The sequence below is a fragment of the Fundulus heteroclitus genome, chromosome 4 (assembly GCF_011125445.2).
Source record: "Fundulus heteroclitus isolate FHET01 chromosome 4, MU-UCD_Fhet_4.1, whole genome shotgun sequence".
In the NCBI taxonomy this organism is placed as follows: domain Eukaryota; kingdom Metazoa; phylum Chordata; class Actinopteri; order Cyprinodontiformes; family Fundulidae; genus Fundulus; species Fundulus heteroclitus.
Window position 1 is genome coordinate 5,576,495 of NC_046364.1, and position 23,113 is coordinate 5,599,607.

Genomic DNA, 23,113 nt, shown 5'->3' on the forward strand with positions numbered 1-23,113 from the left:
ATAAATCGTGTACCCGTCTCTCGTCTGCAGACAGCGTCCTGAACCGCCCCATCGCCTCTTTGATGACGTCGGTCTCGTCCAGGTCCGGATTGTCGGCCATGATGATCTTCCTGTTCTCCTCCAGCCACAGCTGGAAGCCCGTCTTTGGCCTGAGGAGACAGCGCGCTCATTGGTTCCCTCTTTATTTTAAAACAGACCGAAGTTTCTCTTGTTTTATAATATCTCACCTCTTGTTTTCGCCGTTCTCTGCCGGCGGCGGCAGCGCCGGCGCTGCGGCGTCGGGCTGTTGCTGCGGCTCTGCAGCCGGCTCCGCGGACTCCGGGGTTTTCTTGTTAGCCGTCTTGTTGCTGGAGATCTGCAGCAGAGTGGACTGAGCCTGGGAGGGAAGCAGGACATGTTTAGGTCTCAACAGAACTAAAAAATAAGTAAAATCTTGAAATTAGTGTATTTGTCCTTGATTTGAGCTGCTATATAAGATTATCTGCCAATGGAAAGAGTAATTTTACCCCTAAAATAAGACATGGAGATGAGCTCTTCCTATTTTAAGTGCAAAAATCTTATTAAATGGCAGATCATCTTATTTACCGACTCAAATGAAGTAGGGCTGGGCGATATGGATTCAAAAATAAATCTCCGATTTTATCATACCAAATCCGATTAATCAATTTTTTTCCCCTCCTTTTTGTTTCATAAAAAGAAATTAAAGAAATTATTTTAAAACCTTGCTTTTTATGTCAAGCATTTCGTCAGGGAGTTGACCTGAATTCAAAGTGCAACTAAAAACAAGCTGAGAAACATGCTTGTAAAACAAGATGGCAGCCGTGCCATTATAAACAATGAAAATATAACAAAACATTTGCTGCTAGTGGTATTACACATTGAGCTAAGAACAGGCTTCACTGCACTTGTGAACTTCAAACTAAGTTAAAAAAAAAAGTAAATAAGTAAATGAAGTACCTCGTATTATGGTAAAAAAAAGTTTCTACTTAACAATATTTTGACAATATATTTGCCTAAACATATATTCAGCATCACATGCTGTTCTCTTCATGGAAACCCAATGAGTGTATTGGCAAAATAAAATCCAGATTTTCCAAAAATGAAATGTTAAAGAATTGTAAATTCAAATTAATCGATTAAATCGATTTATCACCCAGCCTTAAAATGAAGTACAAATAAACTCATTTATAGAAGATTTTAACTTATTTTTAGTTTAGTTTAGTCTGTTTTTGCAGTGGCAGCACTAGTTGTTGTTGTAAAAACGATTAGAGGACGACATGGACCTTCGTTTTGGCTCTGGGGGCCAGCGGCTTCAGGACGGGGCCTTTGCCCGCCGTCGCGGCGGACCCGCCGAGTGGAGCCGACTTCCTGCTGGACGTCATGCTGTCCAGGATGTTGGCGACTCGAAGGTGTCCGGACGCCGGCGCCGGCTTGCCAGGAGCAGCGACCTGAAGGCGACAGGTTAACAACTTCACATTTCTGCTGCACAACACAAACCGGAGAGAAAAGCTCTGCAAGAACGGACCTAAAAATAAGTGAAATGTTCTTAAAATTTGTGTTTTTGTCCAAGTTTTGAGCCGGTAAATAAGATTATCTGTCAATGGAATCAGTATATTGACCCCTGAAATAAGATAATTAGATATAATGCACTTGAAATAAGATGATGGAGACGAGTTCTTCCTATTTTAAAGTGCAAAAATCTTATTCCATAGGCAGATAATCTTATTAACCCGCTCAAATCTAGGACAGATACACTCATTCTAAGAAGATTTTACTTGTTTTTAGTTCTGTTTTTTTGCAGTGAGGGCGTCTGGACGTACCTTGAAGGGGTTTGATCTTCCTGCTTTACCAACTGGAAGAGAAAGGAGAATTCAGGAAGAGCAATTCACCACATCTAAAACGTTCATTTCAACGCCTACGAGAGTTCAGGTCATCATCTCAGACATTTCTAAAGTGTTTTTTCTTTAACTGCACTGCAAAAAGGGAACTAAAATTAAGTAAATTTTTCTCGATTTTTCTCATTTTTTCTTGATTTAAGCAGTTAAATAAGATTATTTGCCAATGGAATAAGATTTTTGCACTTAAAGTAGGAACAATCCATCTCCATCATCATTTTTCAAGTGCAGAATATCTAATTATCTTATTTTAGGGGTAGAACTACTAATCCCACTGGCAAATAGTCTTATTTACCTGCTCAAATCAATGAAAAATAGACTAATTTCTAGAAAATTTTAGTTCCCTTTTTGCAGTGTGAAGTAAGACTCCAGGTAAAACAGATTCCTCCTGACTATTTTAACACTCACTTGGCGTCGGCGTCACGGGGGAACCTCCTTCCTTGGCGAAAGGATTGGAACCTGAGGACAAATGAAGGAGAGCCGTCAGCCGCGGTCGTCCAGGAGAAAAACCGAAGGAGGAAACGAGGCGGAAGCTGACGTTTGGTGGCGTCCGTCGTCTCCTCCGACTCCAGCTCCCCTCCGTCCTCTTCCTCGCCGTCCTCCTCCTCCTCCTCCCGACTACGCCTCGGATCGGCCGCAGGCTCGGCCCGCCCGTACCTGTCCCAACAAAGCCAGCAGACATCCTTAAAATGACACACGATCGATCACGTGATCCTGCATCAGGACGCTCTCGCTGCCGCGCTTTAACCATCTAGAGCCGGTTTTAAGGCAAACGTGCAGAAAAATTTTACATTTTCCTTTAGAGTCTGCTCTTCAGAAATCCACAGATGATGATTAATTAACCATTTCATTGCTGATTCAATCATAATCGCTCATCTGTTTTGCGCGCTTTCATTTGCCGGCTAATTTGCTGATGATGCAATTTAATTTTACTACTGAGGGACAAAGAAAAAACGCAGATAAAAAAAATTATAATAAAATAATAATAAAAAAAGAGGATCCAGAACATTTAAAATACGGAACTAAAAAGAACAAAAAGTTTCTTGAAATGAGTGCATTTATCCTTGATTTGAGCATGTAAGTAAGATGATTTGCCAATGGAATAAGATTTTTTGCACTTAAAATACTTAAAAATTCATCTCCATAATCTTATTTTAAGTTCAGTATATCTAATTATCTTATTTTAGGGGTAAAAATACTCATTCCATTGGCAGATAATATTATTTACCTACTTAAATCAAGGACAAACGCAATAAATTCAAGAAATTTTTACTTATTTTTAGTTCTGTTTTTTGCAGTGTAGTCTCCACCTCCACAGACATAATACTACTTTCTCCAGTTTGAGTCGATTTTTATTAACATTTCTGACTGTAAACACGTCACAACCTGTGATATTCTAGACGAGAGCCTTCACTGCAAAAATAAATAAAATAAAAATACTAAATATGAGGGAAATGGAGCTAAAAACAAGTGAAATTGTCTGTCCATGCAGCAAGATAAGTTCACCCAACAAGATTTCTTGATTTAAGAGGATAAAACATTAACTCTTAAAACAAGATAAATGACGTAAAACTTCTAAATATAAGTTTGTTTTTATCTTGCTCAGAACCAAATAATTTCACTGCAAGAACTGAATTAAAAATAAGTCAAAATGTCTTGAAATTAGTGTATTTTTCCTTAATTTGAGCAGAAAATAAGATTATATGCCAATGAAATGAGTATTTTTACACCTAAAATAGGATAATTAGATAAACTACACATGAAAAAGATGATGGAGATGAGTTGCTCCTATTTCAAGAGCAAAAATCTTCCATTGGCAGATCATTTAAACTTGCTGCTCAAATCAAGGACAAATACACTAATTTCAAGTAAACTTTACATATTTTTAGTCATGTTTTTTGCAGTGTTGATTTGGATGTTTGCAAAGAAAAATGCAGATTATTCGCCTACAACTCTGGGTAAATGTAGACTGTTGGTGGAGATTCTCAGTCATGCTGGTCATGATTAATCCCAGAAAAAGGTAAAAAAAAATAAAACAACTGGACTTTTATTCTAGAGCTGAAGACGTTTCGCTTCCCATCCAGGAAGCTTTTGAATTGAGAATTAAATTGAGTCCAGTTGTTTTATTTTTTAACCTTTTTTGAAGTGCAGACCACCCTGCTTCCTGCTTTATCTCATCTGACCAACACAGACACCGTCCTGGAGTCGTTTAAGTCCAAACATTTACGTTTGAGGCCTTTTCCCCAGCATGCATCTGGCACGAGGATCTCCAACTTTTCAGGACTTTTCCATTTTTATCCCCATAAAAAAACAACGATAGGAGAAACTGCGACAGCGAGCACTGCACACTGCAAAAACGGACCTAAAAATAAGTAAAATGTTCTTAAAATTTGATTTTTTGTCCTTGATTTGAGCAGGTAAATTATATTATCTGCCAATGGAATTAGTATTTTGTCCCCTAAAATAAGATAATTACACATCCTGCACTTGAAATGAGACGACGGAGATGAATTGTCCCCGTTTTAAGTGTAAAAATCTTATTCCATTGGCAGATCGTATTATTTACCTGCTGAAATCAAGGACAGGTACACTCATTTTAAGAAAAGTTTACTTATTTTTTGTTCCGTTTTTGCAGTGCAAAAATAGAACTAAATATAATAATTGTTTTATTGAAATGAGAGCATTACTCCTTGATTTAAGCAGGTAAATAAGATTATCTGCCAATGGAATAAGATTTTTGCACTTAAAATAGGAACAATTCATCTCCATCATCTTGTTTCAAGTGCAGGATGTCTAATTATCTTATTTTAGGGGTAAAAATACTTATTCCATTGGCAAATAATCTTATTTACCTGCTCAAATCAAGGAGAAATACATTAATTTTAAGAAAATTTTACGTATTTTTAGTTCTCTTTTTGCAGCGAGCGGATTTACCCAGAGGTCCGCCTGGCACTGGGGACCCCCGCCTCCTCCTCCTCCGGGCCCCACGGCTCGTCCTCCTGCAGCTGGCTCGCCTTCTCCAGCGCGATCTCGCCGAGCCGCTGCGCCAGGTTCATCCGCCTGGACCGGGACGCGTAGCGGATGGCCAGCGCCACAACGTTCTGCGGCATCAGCTCCGCCAGCTCCACGCAGCGAAACTCACGCTCCAGTTTGCAGGACAGCTGCAACGGGGAAAAAAAGGCTTTGAGTCGGCGTTCGTCGCCTCCTCCTCCTCCCTCCCCCCCGGCGGAGGCGGTGGGCTCATACTGACCGCGAACATCTTCATGAGGAGCTCCTGCTGCTCCTTCTCAGACTGCGCCCGGGCGGCCTCGTCGATCTCGTAGCCGCTGGACGACAGGAAGCCGTGGTGGCTGTGGAAGAGGACCGAGCGCCAGTACTGCTCCTGCAGCACGAGGAGCAAGAGTTGGTCATTTGCTGCAGACCTACTGCGACATTTCAACAATAACGCGGCTAAATTAAAAGCAGGGTTCCCACACCTTTGTGAACATCAAATTAAAGGACCTTTCAAGGACTTTCCAGGACCAATTTCCTCAAATTCAAGGACCACACGTGGCGGCATTTACCTACTGTGACCGCTGAATAGGTTATCATATTTTAATACAATGCAAATTCAATAGAAGACTAAACGGCATAGAAGTTGTTGGGTCAGAAGCAATGCAAGAAAGTGGACTTAATTTATAGCCTACATCGATATTGATCATATTCATAGCCTACATTTATATCCACAGAACATGGCTATGCCATACTACATTACATATAAGATGTACATTAGCCTACCGTTTCATGGAATTTATGGAAAAAAGTGCAGCATTGAGATGTTCAGAATTATATCAATTTGTTTCACTTACTTTCATCTTTGATTAAGCTAGTTTTTGACTTTGACTCTGAAAAGTCGCGTTCTCACTAAGACTAAGAAAGTAGAGCACTCACCCCAGTTCTAAAGTCCTTCCATGGCTCCCTGTATCTCAGAGAATAGACTTTAAAATACTTCTGTTAGTCTATAAATCCCTGAATTAGCACCTAAATCCATCACACACTTGTTATCAGTGTATCAACCATCCAGACCACTCAGGTCTTCTGGCTCCAGCCTGCTCTGCAGAACCAGAACCAGAACTAAACACGGAGAAGCAGCATTTAGTTCCTATGCTCCACTGATCTGGAACAAACTTCCAGAAAACTGTAAAAGTGCTGAAAGCCTGAGTTCCTTTAAATCGCGATTAAAAACACATTTGTTTAGAATTGCCTTTGAATGTTCAAGTTAAAATGTTTTACTGTTTTCAAATGTTTCTTTTTTGTTTCTACACTATCCCTACTTGCTTTTGTTCTGTTTTGTTTTCCTGTATTTTAATCATGTAAAGCACTTTGTCATTGTCTCTGTACTGAATTGTGCTATATAAATAAATTTGCCTTGCCTTGCCTTGCCTTGCCTAAATATAGCAACAAAGTCGCTGAGTTGGCAACATTGCGTGAATGTAACCTATTGAACGCACGTAGGCCTAAACCGTAGCCTAGCAACTAACGAAGAAGAGCGAACGTACTTTTGCAAATTAAAAGTCTGCGGAATCAACATAATTTTAAAAGATAGTGTGGTAGTAAAATAATGACACATGAGTCGTCATCCGTGTGAACTTTCAACCCCACAAAAAAATTCAAGGACTTTCAAGGACAAGGTGTTTTTTTTGGCTGTTTTCAAGAACTTTCAAGGACCTTGAATTTATTTTTTTCAGATTCACAAACTTTCAAGGATTTCAAGGACCCGTGGGAACCCTGTTTAAAATTTCTACGCGTTTTATAAGCCAGAACCTGCAACTACAACTTCAAATGCACTTCCTGAAAGACGCGACGAGATGTGAGATTGATGCCAACCGCGCGGCGTTTGGACAGGATGTCGTCAAAATTAATTTAATTTTTGGGTTTTTTTTGCTTGTGTCGTGCGTTTACCTCCATTTGTCCCTTTTCTGTGCTGGTCTGACACAGCGGCAGCTTGAATGGGAGGATGGCGACGGCAGGCCGGGGCAGCGTGGGAGGATAGCGGGAACCTTTGCATGGAATACACCTGGATGGATAAAAAGGGAGCGCCTCCAAATAAATAAGAATCAGCCAAAAAACAAAAACATTAATAAACCTGGACTAAGAGTACTAAACTGCGAAAAAGGGAACTAAAAGTAATATTTTCTAGAAATTAATGTATTTGTGGTCGATTTGAGCTGAAAAATGAGACGAAAAATGAGAACACTGCAAAAACGGAACTAAAATTAAGTAAAATGTTCTTAAAATTTGTGTATTTGTCCTTGATTTGAGCAAGAAAATAAGATGATTTGCCAATGGAATAAGATTTTCCCACTTAAAATAGGAACAATTTATCTCAATCATCTTATTTCAAGTGCAGGATGTCTAATTATCTTATTTTAGGGGTCGAAATACTCATTCCATTGGCAGATAATCTTATTTACTTACTTAAATCAAGGACAAAAACACTCATTTTAAGAACATTTCTACTTATTCTTACATCTGTTTTTGCAGTGAATGAGAATTTTACACTTTTAATCTGAACAACTCATCTCCATCATCTTATTCCAAGTGCATTATATCTAAATAACTTATTTTAGGGGTAAAAACACTAATTCCATAGGCAGATAATCATATTTACCTACTTAAATCAAGGACAAATACACAAATTTTAAGAAAATCTGACTTATTTTTAGTTCTGTTTTTGCAGTGTGCTCAGAAAATCTGAACGTAGTGAAGAAGCTCGACGTTTTTTTGGTCGCACCGCACCTCTCAGTGCGTGGAACCTGTGTGCAGATTCAAACGTTTCAAGCCCTCATTTCTTTTAAATTTCCATAATTGTGGCTTACGCACGAAAATCCCAAATTAAGTGTCTCAGAAAACTTAAACATTGTGAAAAAAGTTAGAGCACATTCAAAGGAAAAAGTGTGATTGGAAAAAAAAAAAGATGCACCAGCAACAGGGAGCTAAAAGTAAGTAAAATTTTCTTGAAATTTTTGCATTTTTTCTTGACTTTTGCATGTAAATAAGACCGTTTGCCAATGGAATAAGATTTTTGCACTTAAAATAGGAAGAATTCATCTCCATCATCTTATATCAAGTGCATTATATCTAATTATCCTATTTTAGGGGTAAAAATACTAATTTCATAGGCAGATAATCATATTTACCTACTTAAATCCAGATTCCAGACACGCCGAGTCAATCGTTTCAATAATTGTGGCTTACGCACAAAAATCCCAAATTAAGTGTCTCAGAAAACTTAAACATTGTGAAAAACGTTCAAAAGGAAGAAAAGAAAAAACGCGACAAGGAACTAAAAGTAAGTAAAATTTTCTTGAAATTTGTGCATTTTTTTTCTTGATTTCTGCAGGGAAATAAGACCGTTGGAATAAGAATTTTGCACTTAAAATAGGAAGAATTCATCTCCATCATCTTATATCAAGTGCATTATATCTAAATATCGTATTTTAGGGGTAAAATTACTAATTCTATTGGCAGATCATCTTATTTAGCTGCAAAAATCCCTAATTTCAAGACAATCCTACTTACTTTTAGTATAGAACGAGTGTAGAGCTCTTCCAGAACCCGATAGAGTCTAAGGTGTATTGTCCAGAGGAAGGTGAGGGACACCAGAACCAACAACGCAACCCGGGCTTCCTGAACCCCTGAGCAGAACCGCAGGCTTTTCAGAAGCCAATAATTTTATTTTTATCGGTTTCATGTAATATTTAGATTTTTCTGAGACGCTAAATTATGGGTTTTCATGATCTGTGAGAATAAGGATCATAATAATAATAATAATAATAATAATAACAATAATAATAATAATAATAATATAATAATAATAAAGGCTTGAAGTAGTTTTCTCTGTTTCACCTTTTCGTGAAATGCTAATTCTGCTTTAGTTGTACTGTAATTATGTTTTAGCGTAGAAACCTCTTAAGCTGCTTTTCTGTACTTCCCGTAAATAAAAGCGTGTAAACCTGAGCTGCTGCGGGTTCTCGTGCACGCCGACCACCCAGTAGTGATCCGACTTGCTCTTGCAGGTCTCCCTGGTGTTGCAAACCGGAGTCCAGGTGTTGCCCAGCGAGCGGTTCAGCATGCGCACCAGCCCGTCCGAGTCCACGTAGCACGGCGTGCCTGGTGGGGGGGGGGGACAAAGAAAATCAAACCGTTAAAAGGGCGACGGGGGGCAGATGTCGGCGGCACGGTGCGGATTCTGACCTTCGGCGGTAAATCCGAGCCAGGACAGGTAGGATCTGGGTGAGAGGGGGAGCGCTTCGCCGGTGATCAGCTGCCTCTTCCTGCCACCGAGCTGCAGCAGCTGGACGCCGAGAGCCTGATCTCCACCGAAGCCGGTCGCTGAGGGCGTTCAAGACCGATAAGGTGTTTAAAAGTGATTATTTATTACAAAAAGGTACCGCAGACCGACAGCTTCCTGCATCGTAGAGCCATCAGCAGCAGGAAAGGCTGGACACGGTTTCTTTAATAAAACATGCTGGATTTAAAACGGGGCGCTGAAACGGCTCACAGTTACAGTTTGTGATTGGTTGGGAGGATTAATTAACTCAAGTGCAATTTCCTTTTTTTTTCCTCGGCATCATGGTGAAAAACTATCAGGTAGTGATAGGACCTCCAAATATCCATTGAGCGCATTGTTCCACATAAAATCAGTGAGTAAGCACAACAGTGATCATAGATAAGGCGCACCAACAATGTTTGATAAGATTTAAGGATTTTAAGTATGTCTGACGCCGTACCTCGATGGTAGACCACCAGCAGCTGCTCTCCGTGTCCGGCCATGCACACCACCGGCCCCGGCACGCTGAACACCTCCCTCTGGACGCCGCCGACGGAAAACAGCCTCAGCAGCAGCGAGCTGGTGGCCACGGCCGCCCAGCCCTGACCCAGACACAGCGCCTTGGCGTCCTCGCCCGGCGGCAGGTCCACCATCCAGTCCTTATTGGTGTCCCAGGAGGAGAAGTGGAGGCACTGCAGCTTGCTGGAGAACGAACGTGAGGGTCAGCGTCGCCCGCGGAAGCTAATTAGGCCGGAGAGGAGACGCCGTCTCACCTGGCGAGCTCGTCGGTGCCGGGGCAGGCCAGCAGCACGGCCTCCTGGGAAAGGTCGGCCATGGTGTGACCCAGAGAGTTGGTGAGATGCATGGCGTGGTGGACGGCGGTGTCGTGGAACTCCACGTCCACGGCGTTGTCCTGCTCGTCGTTGTAGCCTCGGACGATCCCCACGGAGTTCCACACCTGAGACACAGGTCAGGCGGCGCCGTGAGCGCCAACCCACAGCGGCGAGTCAAGACTGCGGCGGCGGCGCAGCGGCGGCGGCGGCCTACCATGAAGCGGTGCGTGAGGTGAGCCGGCGTGGAGCCCGGCTGGAAGGCCTTCTGGGGCGGAGTCGGCTCGGGGCCGTCATAGACGGGGCGCAGGGGCGCCGGAGGAGCCGCGGCGGGGGCCACGGAGCTGCCGGCGTCGTCGTCGTCATCGTCCCGACCCAATTTAAGGGACCCGCCGTCTGAAAGACGACAATGAGAACAGAAAGAAGAAGAAAAGAAAGTTCGGTTTGAATTTTCTCCAGCAACTCCTCAGCCTGCGGTTTCATCAGCTCCAAAAAAAACACAGAATTTACTCTGAAACTGTAACACATACGTTCTAAAATGTAACCTTTACCAGCTCTAAAGGGTCTAAAAGTTAACCTGCAAGTACCTGATTGTAGCAAGTAAGTCCAAAAGGTTCCTCATCTGTAGTAAATATAACTAATTCTGATCCCACTTAGAAATAAGTACACTGCAAAAAGAGACTTAAAAATAAGTAACATTTTCTTGAAAAAAATGTATTTGCCCTTGATTTGAGTAGGTAAATAAGATTCCTTGCCAATGGAATGAGTATTTCTACCCCTGAAATAAGATAATTAGATAAAATGCACTTAAAATACTGTGATGGAGATGAATTGTTACTATTTTAAGTGCAAAAATCTTATTCAATTGGCAAATAATCCTATTTACCTGCTGAAATCAAGGAAAAATACTTAAATTTAAAGAAACATTTCCTTATTTTTAGCTCCATTTTTGCAGTGTATGGCGATAAAATTAATAAAAGCCTTTTTAGTATGGAGTGGATGTTGTTCAATTATTGTTGCGAACAAAGAACATGGTTCGTAAATGGAAATAAAAAAATGAAATAATCTTAAAAATGTACATAGCCAAATTATATGCTTAAAGAAACGACAGAAAACCTTTTGATCATGAAAACATAAGGTTATATACACCAAGCCTCCATCCTGATAATGTTTTATGGTCCATTTTGTGGAAAAATAGCCTCAGCACCGGGCGCGATTAGCAGATATAAACAAACGTGGCGCCATCTAGCGACAGTATCGCAGAACTATTATAATGCCTTACAGTAAAGCAGCAGCTCAGCGTTACCGAAGACCAACTGTTATTAATTAAGTAAAACGATCTACAGCAGCTTTAGGAGCCTCATTTCAGAACATTTACGCAGAACGTACTTCCGTTAATATCGTAAATTAACAAGAAAGGCTTTATTTACTAACAAATTGAGCAAAAACAAAGCATAAAACACCAAAATAACAACTAATACGCCAGCAGGACGTTATAATCTTTCATAAAAACTATATATGCAACCAGAGTGAGCTACTAATGTATTAATAAATAAAAAGTCAAATAAAGTTGCTATGCATCTCTAATAAAAAAATAAGCTTTTGATTGTAACTTTGCTGCGTTCTCAGATTTTTTTTATAAAAAATAACGTATATATTTTATTTTATTTTCCACAAATTTTGTATTTTAAAATTTTAGTTTTTCCCCAATTTCTGTTTTTCAAATTGAATTTTACAAATTGCGTTTTCCAGATCACGTTCTCTTCACTTCTGGGGGCGGGCTTTCCTCTGGCGCGAGGGGCAAAGCTGCATTTCTATTGGTCCGCAGGAACGTCCAAAACATTTTTATTGGTCAATGTGCGTCTAGAGCCAGAAGTGGAGAGAACGTGATCTGTAAGAAGCAATTTGTAAAACTCAATCTAAAAAGACAGAGAAATTTGAAAAATTAAAATGTGAAAATATAAAATCTGTAAAAAAAGACTTGAAAAATAAAACTTGAAAAAATAAAATAGGAAATAAATAAATAGATTAAAAAAAAAAAAAAAAAAAATCAGAGAAAACAACAAATTTACCCTGAAAACCTTTGATTGATTAAGAATTTCTTAAAAGTTTGATTTCTAGATTGCATTTTTTTTGTTCTTTGCTTGCAACAATAATGGAACAAAATTAACTCTTGAGTTAATTGAGCTGTGAATCGGCTTCATCCCTCCTCCTCTTCCTCTGGATCAGAACCATTTTAACGCGTCCCCTCGTCTCCGTTTCCACTGAGTCCAACGTTTCCTCACCCAGCGAGACGTCGTCGTCCAGGATGGCGCCTCGGTTCCTCACCCGCCCCGTGGACGGAATCAGGAAGTCGTCCTCGTCTTCGTCCTCGCCGGCCGCAGCCTCCTTCGCCGAGTTGCCGTCGGCGAGTCCTTCGTCCATCGGACCGCCGTCGTCCTCGTCAAACAGGTCGTCGTAGTCTTTGGCGGGTTTGGCGGCTGGAGCCTGAGGAAGCCGGGGACACGGATAAATATTATATCTAGTCACCCTTAAATCTTCTCGTGTCATGTTGGATTTCTGTTGATACTCCTACAGCCGTCAGGCGGGAAGCGGGGCACCTTGGTGGAGCCGGTGCCGGAGGAGGAGGCGGTGCCGAGTCCGTCCAACAGGCCCAGGCAGCCCTCTGTGTCGGTGTAGGCGATCTGGCTGCCCGATGGATGCCAGGCCAGGCTGCACACCGTGAAGCCTTTCTCATGCTTCTGCCTGCAGGAAACACATTTTACCTCCAGCCACGGCGAGGTCAGCGGAACCAGAGCACCTGGGTCCAGTTACCGTATTTCTCAGACTATAAGGCGCACCAAATATTCAATTAAATCTTATTTATATAGCGCCAATTCATGAAACATGTCATCTCAAGGCACTTTACAAAGTCAAATTCAATCAGATTATACAGATTGGTCAAAAATTTCCTATATAAAAGGGAACCAGTTGATTGCATCAAAGTCCCGACAAGCAGCATTCACTTCTTTGAGAAGCGTAGAGCCACAGGACCAGTCGTCTGCATTGTACATGGCTTTGCTGCAATCCCTCATACTGAGCAAGCACAAAGCGACAGTGGAAAGAAAAACTCCCCATTAACCCAATTTTGGTCTTCCAAGTGTGTAATATCACTCCTGCACATCCACAGCTCTCTATCCGTCTCTGTCAGGAGGACAGAGTAGTTGGACTACACTGCCCTGTTTAACATAAGGCGAAAATAAACTTTTATATTGAATTAACTTACTAGGTTTGCTGCATAAAGGCTCCCACATACTCGGGCATAATGTACGTAAACTGTGCAGCTTGGTGGACTCTGCGCTGACTCTCTGCAGATGTTTTACCTTTCATAGTCCAGCGTACTGTTAACTACATTTCTTGTGGCAAAGTCCTACAATTGCCACTATTTCTGGCAGTGGGACGAAGAAGCAGGACGGATGGTAAAATGTCTGATTAGCTAGCTGAGCACCTAGAGACGTTTCTTTTCCAGCAGGTTCCCACCTGTCAGTGAGAACAGAGAGGGACTGTGATGCTGCGTCCTGGAGAACGCCTGATTGGAGCAGCTCAGAGTCACATATGAAACAGTTTGATGTGAAGACTTCCTGCCTCAGATAAGTCGTAAAAATTTAGCTCTGCACGGACCTCTGCAGAGTGAAATACACCCGAGTATGTGGGGGCCTTTACACACTGCAAAAAAGGGAACTAAAAATAGGTAAAATCCTCTTGAAATTAGTGTATTTTTCATTGATTTGAGCTGGTAAAATCAGACAATTTGCCAATGCAATAAGATTTTTGCACTTAAAATAAGAACAATTCATCTCCATAATCTTATTTCAAGTGCAGGATGTCTAATTATCTTATTTTTGGGGTAGAAATTCTCATTCCGTTGGCAAATAGTCTTATTTAGCTGCTCAAATCAAGGACAAATATACAAATTTTAAGAAAATTTTACTTACTTTTAGTCAGGGGCGGTTCTAGACAGGGGCCAACAGGGGCCCGTGCCCCTGTAGAAATGGCCTTGGCCTCTGTTATGGCCCCTGTACTAAAAGCATGATGTTAAATAAACTTCTCATAATTATTTGCAATGGCAAAGAAACCATAACTGATTGGTCACTTTGACCAATATTATTTTTTACCTATACAGCTTTACTCTAAAAAGAATTTAAAACTTAAGATGTTTCACGTTTAGCTTTAGCCGTATTGAGCAGGGGGCAAAGTTTTCAACTGCTAGATCAGGGGTCTGAAACCTGCAGTTCCAGAGCCACAAGTGGCTCACTTAATATTATTACACAGTTAAATATTGCGATTTTATTGTTTTAAATTTTTTTTGTTCTGTGCCCCTGTGAAAAAACACTGGCCCCACCTTGGCCCCCCTGGTAAATTTGGTCTAGAACCGCCCCTGCTTTTAGTTCCCTTTTTTCAGTGCATGAACGCACTTCTAGTTTAGACATTACAGTCAGGCAGTCTGGTAGACAGCTCAGGGGTCCTATCAGTGACACAGTGTACCATAATGCTCCTAATATCCATTGAGCAGGTTTGTTGCTAACCAAAGTCTGTCTTACACATTTTAACAGATTTATGAGCGACTTGTTCCACATAAAATCAGTCAGTAAGCACAACGGTGATCATATATAAAGGCACACCGTCAATTTTTAAGAAGATTTAAGGATTTAAAGTGCGCCTTATAGTCTGAAAAATACGGTACAAAATACACAAACAGGTTTTTCTACAAGATGTTGTCCAGTAAAACAAAACCAAACACGATCTTTTTAAAAAAGGCACCTTTCCAGACACAGCTTGTTGCTGGCGTCCCAGACGGCGAGCGAGCCGCCCACGCTGCCCGCCGCCAGGAAGCGACCGCACGGGGACCACGCCACCACGTTGATGGGCTGCCGAAAAGAAAAGACTCGTTTCAGCATTTCGTTTCCCTGAAAAGCGGCTCATCTGTGGCGCAGGTCGTCCCTCACCTGCGTGAGCAGCTCATCGGACAGCGTGCCGACGTGCTCCCAGGAGCGCCGCTCATACAGGTGCACTCTGGTCTCCACGGGAACGGCCAACAGCTGGACACAAAAATTAACCACACACCATTTTCTCCTCATTATCAGTTCGCAGACGCCGTCTCGAGATGTTGGATGCCGTCGGGGGGGACTGACCTTCCCGGCTGCAGGCTGGAAGGCTAACCGGCACAGAGACTTGGCGTTGCTGACGTCGCTGGTCTTCTGCAGCAGCGGCCAGCTGATGGCCGGAGTCTGAGATGCAGGAACAGAGCCGGGTAACAAAAACCACAGAAACACCACCCCCACACCCCGCCACCGGCCCACGTGGACAGCAAGAGACGCAGACATACCTGCTCCTCGATGTTCCACACGATGACTGAGCCGTCACAGCTGGCCGAGGCCTGCAAAAGACAGAGAAATGGGAGAAAAAAAACAAAAATATACGTTTCATAATCTTCAGAGAGATCGATGAGCTCGTGAGCCTGAATTTATTCAGTTTAATGATTAATTACGTCTTATTTCGACCAACGGTTGGACACAAACTGACCGAGTCCTGACATCTGAGAGAGATCCGGACTGATTAGGGTGATGGCAAGGAGGCCCTCCAGCCACAAAGACTTGGAGTTTATCACAAGAGGAAAATATTTATTATATATATATATATACACACACACACACACACACACACACACACACACACACACACACACACACACACACACACACACACACACATACATACATACATACATACATACATACATACATACATACATACATACATACATACATCCATCGTCTGGGTGGAAAATGAAATGCCATTTTAATAAAAATGTAAATCTGGTCTCACTTCCTGTCGCAAACAAACTTCTTGGTCGATTTTATGTCTAAATCTGTCAGAATAACTGAGAATAACTGAGGGACAGAAATGTAAGTTTACGCATCAATTCTCATTTATAAAGCCAAATTTCACAGAATTCATCTCAATAGTTTTGCAAACTATGGTGCAAGTCTTCTAGTGAAATAAAATAAAAAAATAACAAATTAAAACCAAACGGGTAGAATAAACTCTACTCAATACAATAAGTATAAAAACACATTTTCTTTTAATAAACAATAAAGCAAATTATGTATGTAAGGTTCATACGACACAAAAGTAAAATCTTTAGGAGTTACAACATTATTATATATATTAATATTAATGAAATTTATGATTAAACTTTACTACAACCATTATTATTTGTCACAATTGTTAATAAGATATAAAAATGAAGCATTATAGTAAATAATATTCTGTATATGTAGCTGATATGTAAATTATTCTAACAAATTCTAACCATCATTATTAGAGTCTGCCATAGAAACGCCTTTAATAGTATTATCATCATTATTTGTTGCAATAAAATAAAATATCAAATATAAATTGTAACAACTGAATATTATAATGTAATAAAAACATAACTAGTATATCATTATGATAATTATTAGTCCAAGCAGTAATATTATAGTTATAATTCTAAGAAAGAAAATTTATTATACTGTCATTATTGAAAATTTTAAAACAAAATATAGTAAATACCGTATTTTTCAGACTATAAGCCGCACTTAAAATCCTTAAATCTTCTCAAAAATGTATGATTTGCCTTATGGTCCCAAAAATTCGGTAATTATCAGAATTAGACTGAAAATAAAAGAGAAAAAAGTCTGAAGAAAAATGACTTTATGCTTATATAGGAAAACATTTTTTGACCAATCTGTATAATCTGATTGAATTTGACTTTGGAAAGTGCCTTGAGATGACATGTTTAATTAACTGGCGCTATATTTAAATAAAATTTAAATTTAATTGACTTTTCCTCACCAGGAATTCATCTGTGGAGTCAAAGGAGACGCTGAGGACGGGCGCCTCGTGGCCGCGCAGCGTCTTCTGCTGGCTGCTGTCGGAAACCTCCACCACCTTCACCATGAAGTCGCTGCAAGGGAGAAAAACGAGACATTGAACTTTTCAAATTAATGCTTTTTTTTGCACAACTGTTTTCTCCTGCATTCCTATCACTGCTGCACTCTATTTTGTAATGTTATTTTATTTCAACTGCAATCTCATTACACCGCCGTAAGCTGCATGCAATGAAATTTCGTTTTGTATGCGCTATTTACACACAAAATGACAATAAAGTTTGTCTAAGTCTAAAAAATTAAATCAAAAACTGTAAATTTAATAAATAAATAATGTATTCACACGAAAATGTGTTTATTTAGAACAGGGTCCTGCAAACTTTACAGTCCAAAGAGCTATTTTGCCAACAGTCCACTTGAATTAAACTCAAATGTTGCCTGGCCTTTGGAAAAAAGACAAGTTATAATTTGTGATAAAGATCTACTGTAGGAAATATGTTGTCATCGTTAAAGAAACGCCCTTTTATGTCTATTTTGATGGACGGGATGTTGATATTTGTGGATAATGATGTAAAAAAAAAAATCATAGTTTCCAACATAATGAAAAAACAGTGATTTAAAAATAAATATTACTGGCACTTTTAGCATCATCATTAAAAGCAATTATTCAAAAAAAAAAAAACTGCTAAAACCTGCATTTATCATCATTATCACATTTAAATACCATAATAAAAATATAATTTGTAGCCAAAGTTATTAGGAGCCACTGTGGAAGGTCTTCTATGCTTCATTTTAAGGTGAAATATAGAGGAAGTTTTCTTCTTCTTCTACGCATTGTGCTGTATTTGCACACCTGGCTTGTGGCGTCTAGTTCATTCATTCATTCATTCTGGCAAATAAACTATTGGCTGAAATCGGGGAAACTGTCATGCATGTGAGACATTTAGGGTCAAAGTCAGTGACGAAGGAGGAGAGGAACCCAGAGAGAAAGGAATCAGAGGCAATAGAGGAGAGAACTGCAACGGATTCAGGAGAAGAAAACGAGCGAGAATCAGAAACTGATGTAAACGTGTGACGGTCTGCCTTTAGCTGCAATAAGTTGACCTAAAAGTCTGTCAGCATCGTTTCGTTGGATGAACCGAACGGGGACTCATGAACGCCTCATGAATATTTTACATGTAATATGAATAACATGTAAAATATTTCAGCACCTAATTTCCTAGTAGTTGATAGTGTTAGTACATCCACTGACTGTAGAATTACCTGTGAAACGTTTTCACACAGCCAGAAAACTGCTTGTTGTTGCAACCAAATCCTATGGGATTCTGGGAGAGTAGGGAGTAGCAAGATGGCGGCCAGTGACTTCAGTTTTTCGGCAAAATCAGCACTCCAGTGTATAATATAGCTTAGTGGACTAAACGCCCAAATCTACTAGAATTAAGAGCAAAATGTTGCAGTGGATCAATTTGTCCGATGTCGCCACCTACAGGTGCAGCTCATGAACTGCATTCGGTTCATAAAGGAAAACTTCTACCTATTTCTAATCTCTCTATCTCTCTCCTCGCTTCACGTCGCTTACGTCAGCAAAGAGAAAAAATTGAATTCGGGCAGAAAGTTTTATTTAGAAGGTTAAATGGAGTGACTCCGTCTCTCTATCGATCACATGGCGCCTACAAACAACGCCGCCCATCGTGACTGAACCGCTGCTGCTGGTGGGAAAATCGGTGGTAGACGCGGTTTCTTCACCATGTCCTCACACAGAGCTGTAATACTTTTCATTGTGATTCAGACAGGTGCAGCTCATTTTAAAGACGCAGTTTTAGCGCGTATTCAGACCGGAACAGGGAAATCGGCGGTGGGGCTGCGGCGTGTTACCGTGGGCGTGTTTAGCTGCTGTGAAACAATCAGGAAATAACTTTTTATTTCTCTGATTAATAACAGCTTTATCGAGGCCGGCGCTCTGTTATTGTTACTCTACCAAATTCTACCCGTCCTGCTGTAATCACAGCTAATCGCCGCAGAGAGAGACGCTCTCCGTCTGCGAGGAGAACGTGGACGGAAAGAGCGACACGAACATACGAGGCGGATTCACAAAGCAGAAGCGACGGGCGGAAACACGCCGGCAGCGTCGGCCAGAATCTGTTCAGCCAGCTGGACGCCCCGGTCACTGAACCCTCCATCAGGCTTTCCTGTCGTTTACTATGACAGGAAGAAAAAAGGAGCTAAAACAATCTTATTTTCATTTTTTTTATGGTAAAATGAAACAAAAGTTTGACTTTTTGGGCCACAGTTGAAAAGGTAAAAGGATATAAACCCCATAATGAGGCATGGCGGAGGCGGAGTCATGGCCTGGGGTTACTTTCCTCAGATGGATGAAGGCAGACAAGTCGGTTTTCTGCTGGAAAACCTTCAGGTGAAAATGAACTTCATTTTTCAGCAATTTAGCACTAGGGCTGGGCGATATGGATTAAAAAATAAATCTCAGATTTTATCATACCAAATCTGATTAATCGATTTTTTTTCCTCCTTTTTGTTTCATAAAAAGAAATTAAAGAAATTATTTTAAAACCTTGCTTTTTATGTCAAGCATTTCATCAGGGAGTTGACCTGAATTCAAAGTGCAACTAAAAACAAGCTGTGAAACATGCTTGTAAAACAAGATGGCAGCCGTGCCATTATAAACAATGAAAATATAACAAAACATTTGCTGCTAGTGGTATTACACATTGAGCTAAGAACAGGCTTCATTGCACTTGTAAACTTCAAACTAAGTTTAAAAAAAAAGTAAATAAGTAAATGAAGTACCTCGTATTATGGTAAAAAAAAAGTTTCTACCTAACAATATTTTGACAATACATTTGCTTAAACATATATTCAGCATCACATGCTGTTCTCTTCATGGAAACCCAATGAGTGTATTGGCAAAATAAAATCCAGATTTTCCAAAAATGAAATCTTAAAGAATTGTAAATTCGAATTAATTGATTAAATCTATTTGTCGCCCAGCCCTACTTAGCACCGTAAGTCAGTAAAGGAATCAAACTTATTGTCTTTTTTCCCCACCAGAAAACGACTAAAGTTATGGAAAAACCGAAGAGTCCATGTAATGAATCTGAAGAATGAAGAAGAATCTTTGCATGGATTGGCTTATTTAGTCCAGATTTTTACACCTTTTAGACGCTTCAGAGCCAAAGAAATTATGAAAATTTGGCGCCCGGCTAGAAAAATGACAGCTTGAAAAGAAAACGTCTTGGCATATAGAAGAAAAAAAATGACTTAAAGCTGTCTGGTTTGTAAAAAGCACAAAGCCCCATTGATAGACATCTAAAACGGACGTAAAGAGAAGAGGCCCGATGTCTGGGAACACTAAACCAGGAGCCAGACAGAACCTTCTGTCGACGTTCAGGCCGGCGAAAAACGAAAACAGCAATCCCCCGTGTCGGGTACCTGGATCCGGCCGCCACTCTGGAGCCGCTGCTGTTGAAGGCGACGTGGGTGGCGTTGGTGGTGAAGCGCGTCAGGATGCCGTCCGGCTCGCCGTCGGGAAACGTGTGGATCTGCACCGTGTTGTTGGAGCTCGCCGTCACCAACTTGCCTTTCTGCGGAGAGGAGCGAAAAAAAAACACCCAAACGACCTCAGAATCCCACGGCTAGAGAGGCAGCGGGGCGCCAAACGGGCCGAGTGGCGGCAACATGGAGGAACGAGGCAGGCGGCGCACCTTCAGAGCGAGGGAGTAGGCCTTCTCTCCAACTGTGATGAACTTTGGGTCGTCGTCATCCAGGCTTTCCCAAATCCGGACATCGCCGTCATTTCCACACGTTACGATATACCTATAAAAAAATATATAACATTTTACCTCAACTGGTGTTTGTGCCCACCGTAATAAAATCTGGGTTGATTTTTACTGAGTTTTCCCATAAATGCTCATCGATTCTCAGCCTTTTTTTTGTCTCTTTTTACTTAAATTTCTGCAAAACTACACGAGGAAGGTTAGATTTGAATTCTCTTAATCCCTTTTCTCCACAATTCATCACATTGTGAGCAGAAGTTTTTATGTTTTTTTGTTGACAGAGTAACACAGAGTAGTAAAGTGTTATGAAGTGGAAGCAAATGATAGATGGCTTTTAGAAAAAAAAAAACACACAATAAAATCAGGTTTCTGCGCCTGTTTTCAGACCCCTTTACTACGAGAGAGCTAAATAAAACCCAGAGCAGGTAGCGGCATCCCGCTGCAGGATTTAATTAGTAAATCCAGTCCGTCTGTGTGGATTCTGATCTCCGTGTAAATCTAGTTGTTCTGTGAAGGCCTCAGAGGTTCCCTAGAGAACAACTATTTATTAATTTATTTATTTGATCAGCAACAAGGTGCAGAGAAAAAACAAACTCCAGCAGAGGAAAGCACTGCACTAATTTCCACCTGCAGTCCCTGCAGAAAAATCCCCCCCAAAAAATCTACTTTATTTATTTATATCGGCTAATTACAGCAAGCGTTATCAAATAATCCTGGTCTTAATGCTGAAAATAGACAAAATAAAAAAATACATTTGCAAAAATAAGTAAATAAATAATCAATTTGTTTTTGGATATTTTGTTTCTTTTTGTTCAGGCCCATTTTGGCCCACCGGATAAAAAGTTTAGACACCCCTGACCTGAGGAATGGGTTAAATACAGGGGAAAATGTCACTGAAATGTATAAATTGCAATGAAAATCCTGATTATTATTATTATTATTATTATTAAAATGGTTCGTCACAACATGCTGCCTGTTTGGTCCCACAATGGAAAAACTCTGTTATTCTTCTCAACTGTACAGGAACTGAGAAGATTAGTGACTTTTTTATTATTATTGTTGTTGTTCTCATTTCTAACGCCCTAATGCAAACACAACCTTCACAATTATATTTCTTCAGCTGCCCATATTTGCACATGTGCAGCAGAAACACCAGATGTAATCAACATTTTATCATATTTAAGCCAAATGAGAGCGAAGCGGAGAAAACTCACCTGCCGGTGTCATCGAAGCAGACCTCGGTGTGTCCTTCCGAGTGCCCGTAGCGCATCGGCTTCCTTTCGCAGGGCATTTTTACCGAACCGACTGAAAACGCACCAACAGAGAGAAACAATTAACACGTAAACACGCCGAATAATCGGCAACACGTCTGTAAAACACAGCCGGCAATGCTACTTCTGAGAAAAGCTAACAACGACTAGGCTAACGCGAAAAGTCCGCTATGACGGCTAAAACTTCTCCAAAGTAAACTTAAAAGAGCGCAAACGCCGCTGGACGCATAAGTCGAACTGTTAAAAGTCGCGATCCTGACGTTTTTAACTCGGTTTAAAACGGTGGTTAGCGAAGCCAGCATCACCCACCTCCGACGAAACTCCCGCGCTGAGTTAAAAACAAGGAAACCTTGCGTCACAACTCCCGCCAGCTACGTGATGACGTAGAACGGCAAACTCCTCCCACGACAGGGTCACGCAGCTTCACCTGAAATGTTAACCGACATTCTGGATATTTATTTTATTTTATTTTATTTTATAATGTGGGTTTAACGGGAAATTAGGATCTAAAAAATATATATTATTGGAATTTTAACTGTTTTATAAAAAAAAAACTCAAATTGAGCTACCTGATAAAACGTGTCATTATTATATGTCATGAATCTAATTTGTAACCTTTTTGTGTTTGTTTATTGGGAATTTAATTTTATTTACTTACATATTTTATTGATTTTAATATTAATATTTACTAATAAACATCTTATGTGCAAAAAAATATATATTTAATACTTATTTTTAGTAAATAGATAAATACTCAAATAATACATTTTTAATGTGGCAATAAGTTTTACAGTTATATAATTCATAAAATATTTATACATTTATTGTACATTTATGATACGGCACAACAAACTATCAGGGGCAAACTATAATCTCCCAGCATGGATTTCAAATGTGTTGTGTCTCTGGCAATAAATATTAGCTCTGAAATGCGAAGGTTGAATTCTGGTTCATACAAGGTGGCATTAACATTTCATGCAAGTGGTTCAGGAAAATCAATATGTGAGGCTCCGCGGTGTCTGTGAACATTCTGGCACTTATAGGAATCCAAAAGAAAAAAGACTTTGTCTTTTCTTCGTCTGCTGCAAATATTTTGAAAAGCT

The 23,113-nt window shown here is 40.3% G+C and overlaps 1 protein-coding gene across 1 annotated transcript in view; it reads right to left on the reverse strand.

Annotated features, from left to right (window-relative positions):
• Positions 1–22,419, reverse strand: part of wdhd1 (WD repeat and HMG-box DNA binding protein 1) — a 28,952-nt gene extending 6,533 nt beyond the window's left edge. Inside the window, exons 1-25 of the mRNA XM_036135939.1 lie at positions 22,320–22,419; positions 21,954–22,044; positions 20,668–20,779; positions 20,396–20,547; positions 16,914–17,025; positions 15,403–15,453; positions 15,209–15,304; positions 15,023–15,115; positions 14,838–14,944; positions 12,638–12,782; positions 12,323–12,524; positions 10,255–10,433; positions 9,981–10,165; positions 9,668–9,909; positions 9,132–9,269; positions 8,891–9,047; positions 6,837–6,951; positions 5,146–5,277; positions 4,830–5,056; positions 2,434–2,552; positions 2,304–2,354; positions 1,821–1,852; positions 1,284–1,448; positions 228–376; positions 14–149 (exon numbers count right to left, since the gene is read on the reverse strand). Of these exons, the coding sequence (XP_035991832.1) occupies positions 14–149; positions 228–376; positions 1,284–1,448; positions 1,821–1,852; positions 2,304–2,354; positions 2,434–2,552; positions 4,830–5,056; positions 5,146–5,277; positions 6,837–6,951; positions 8,891–9,047; positions 9,132–9,269; positions 9,668–9,909; positions 9,981–10,165; positions 10,255–10,433; positions 12,323–12,524; positions 12,638–12,782; positions 14,838–14,944; positions 15,023–15,115; positions 15,209–15,304; positions 15,403–15,453; positions 16,914–17,025; positions 20,396–20,547; positions 20,668–20,779; positions 21,954–22,030 (3,174 nt within the window). The 5' untranslated portion in view covers positions 22,031–22,044; positions 22,320–22,419. The remainder of the gene's footprint in view (positions 1–13; positions 150–227; positions 377–1,283; positions 1,449–1,820; positions 1,853–2,303; positions 2,355–2,433; positions 2,553–4,829; positions 5,057–5,145; positions 5,278–6,836; positions 6,952–8,890; positions 9,048–9,131; positions 9,270–9,667; positions 9,910–9,980; positions 10,166–10,254; positions 10,434–12,322; positions 12,525–12,637; positions 12,783–14,837; positions 14,945–15,022; positions 15,116–15,208; positions 15,305–15,402; positions 15,454–16,913; positions 17,026–20,395; positions 20,548–20,667; positions 20,780–21,953; positions 22,045–22,319) is intronic.
• Between the last annotated feature and the right edge of the window lie 694 nt (positions 22,420–23,113).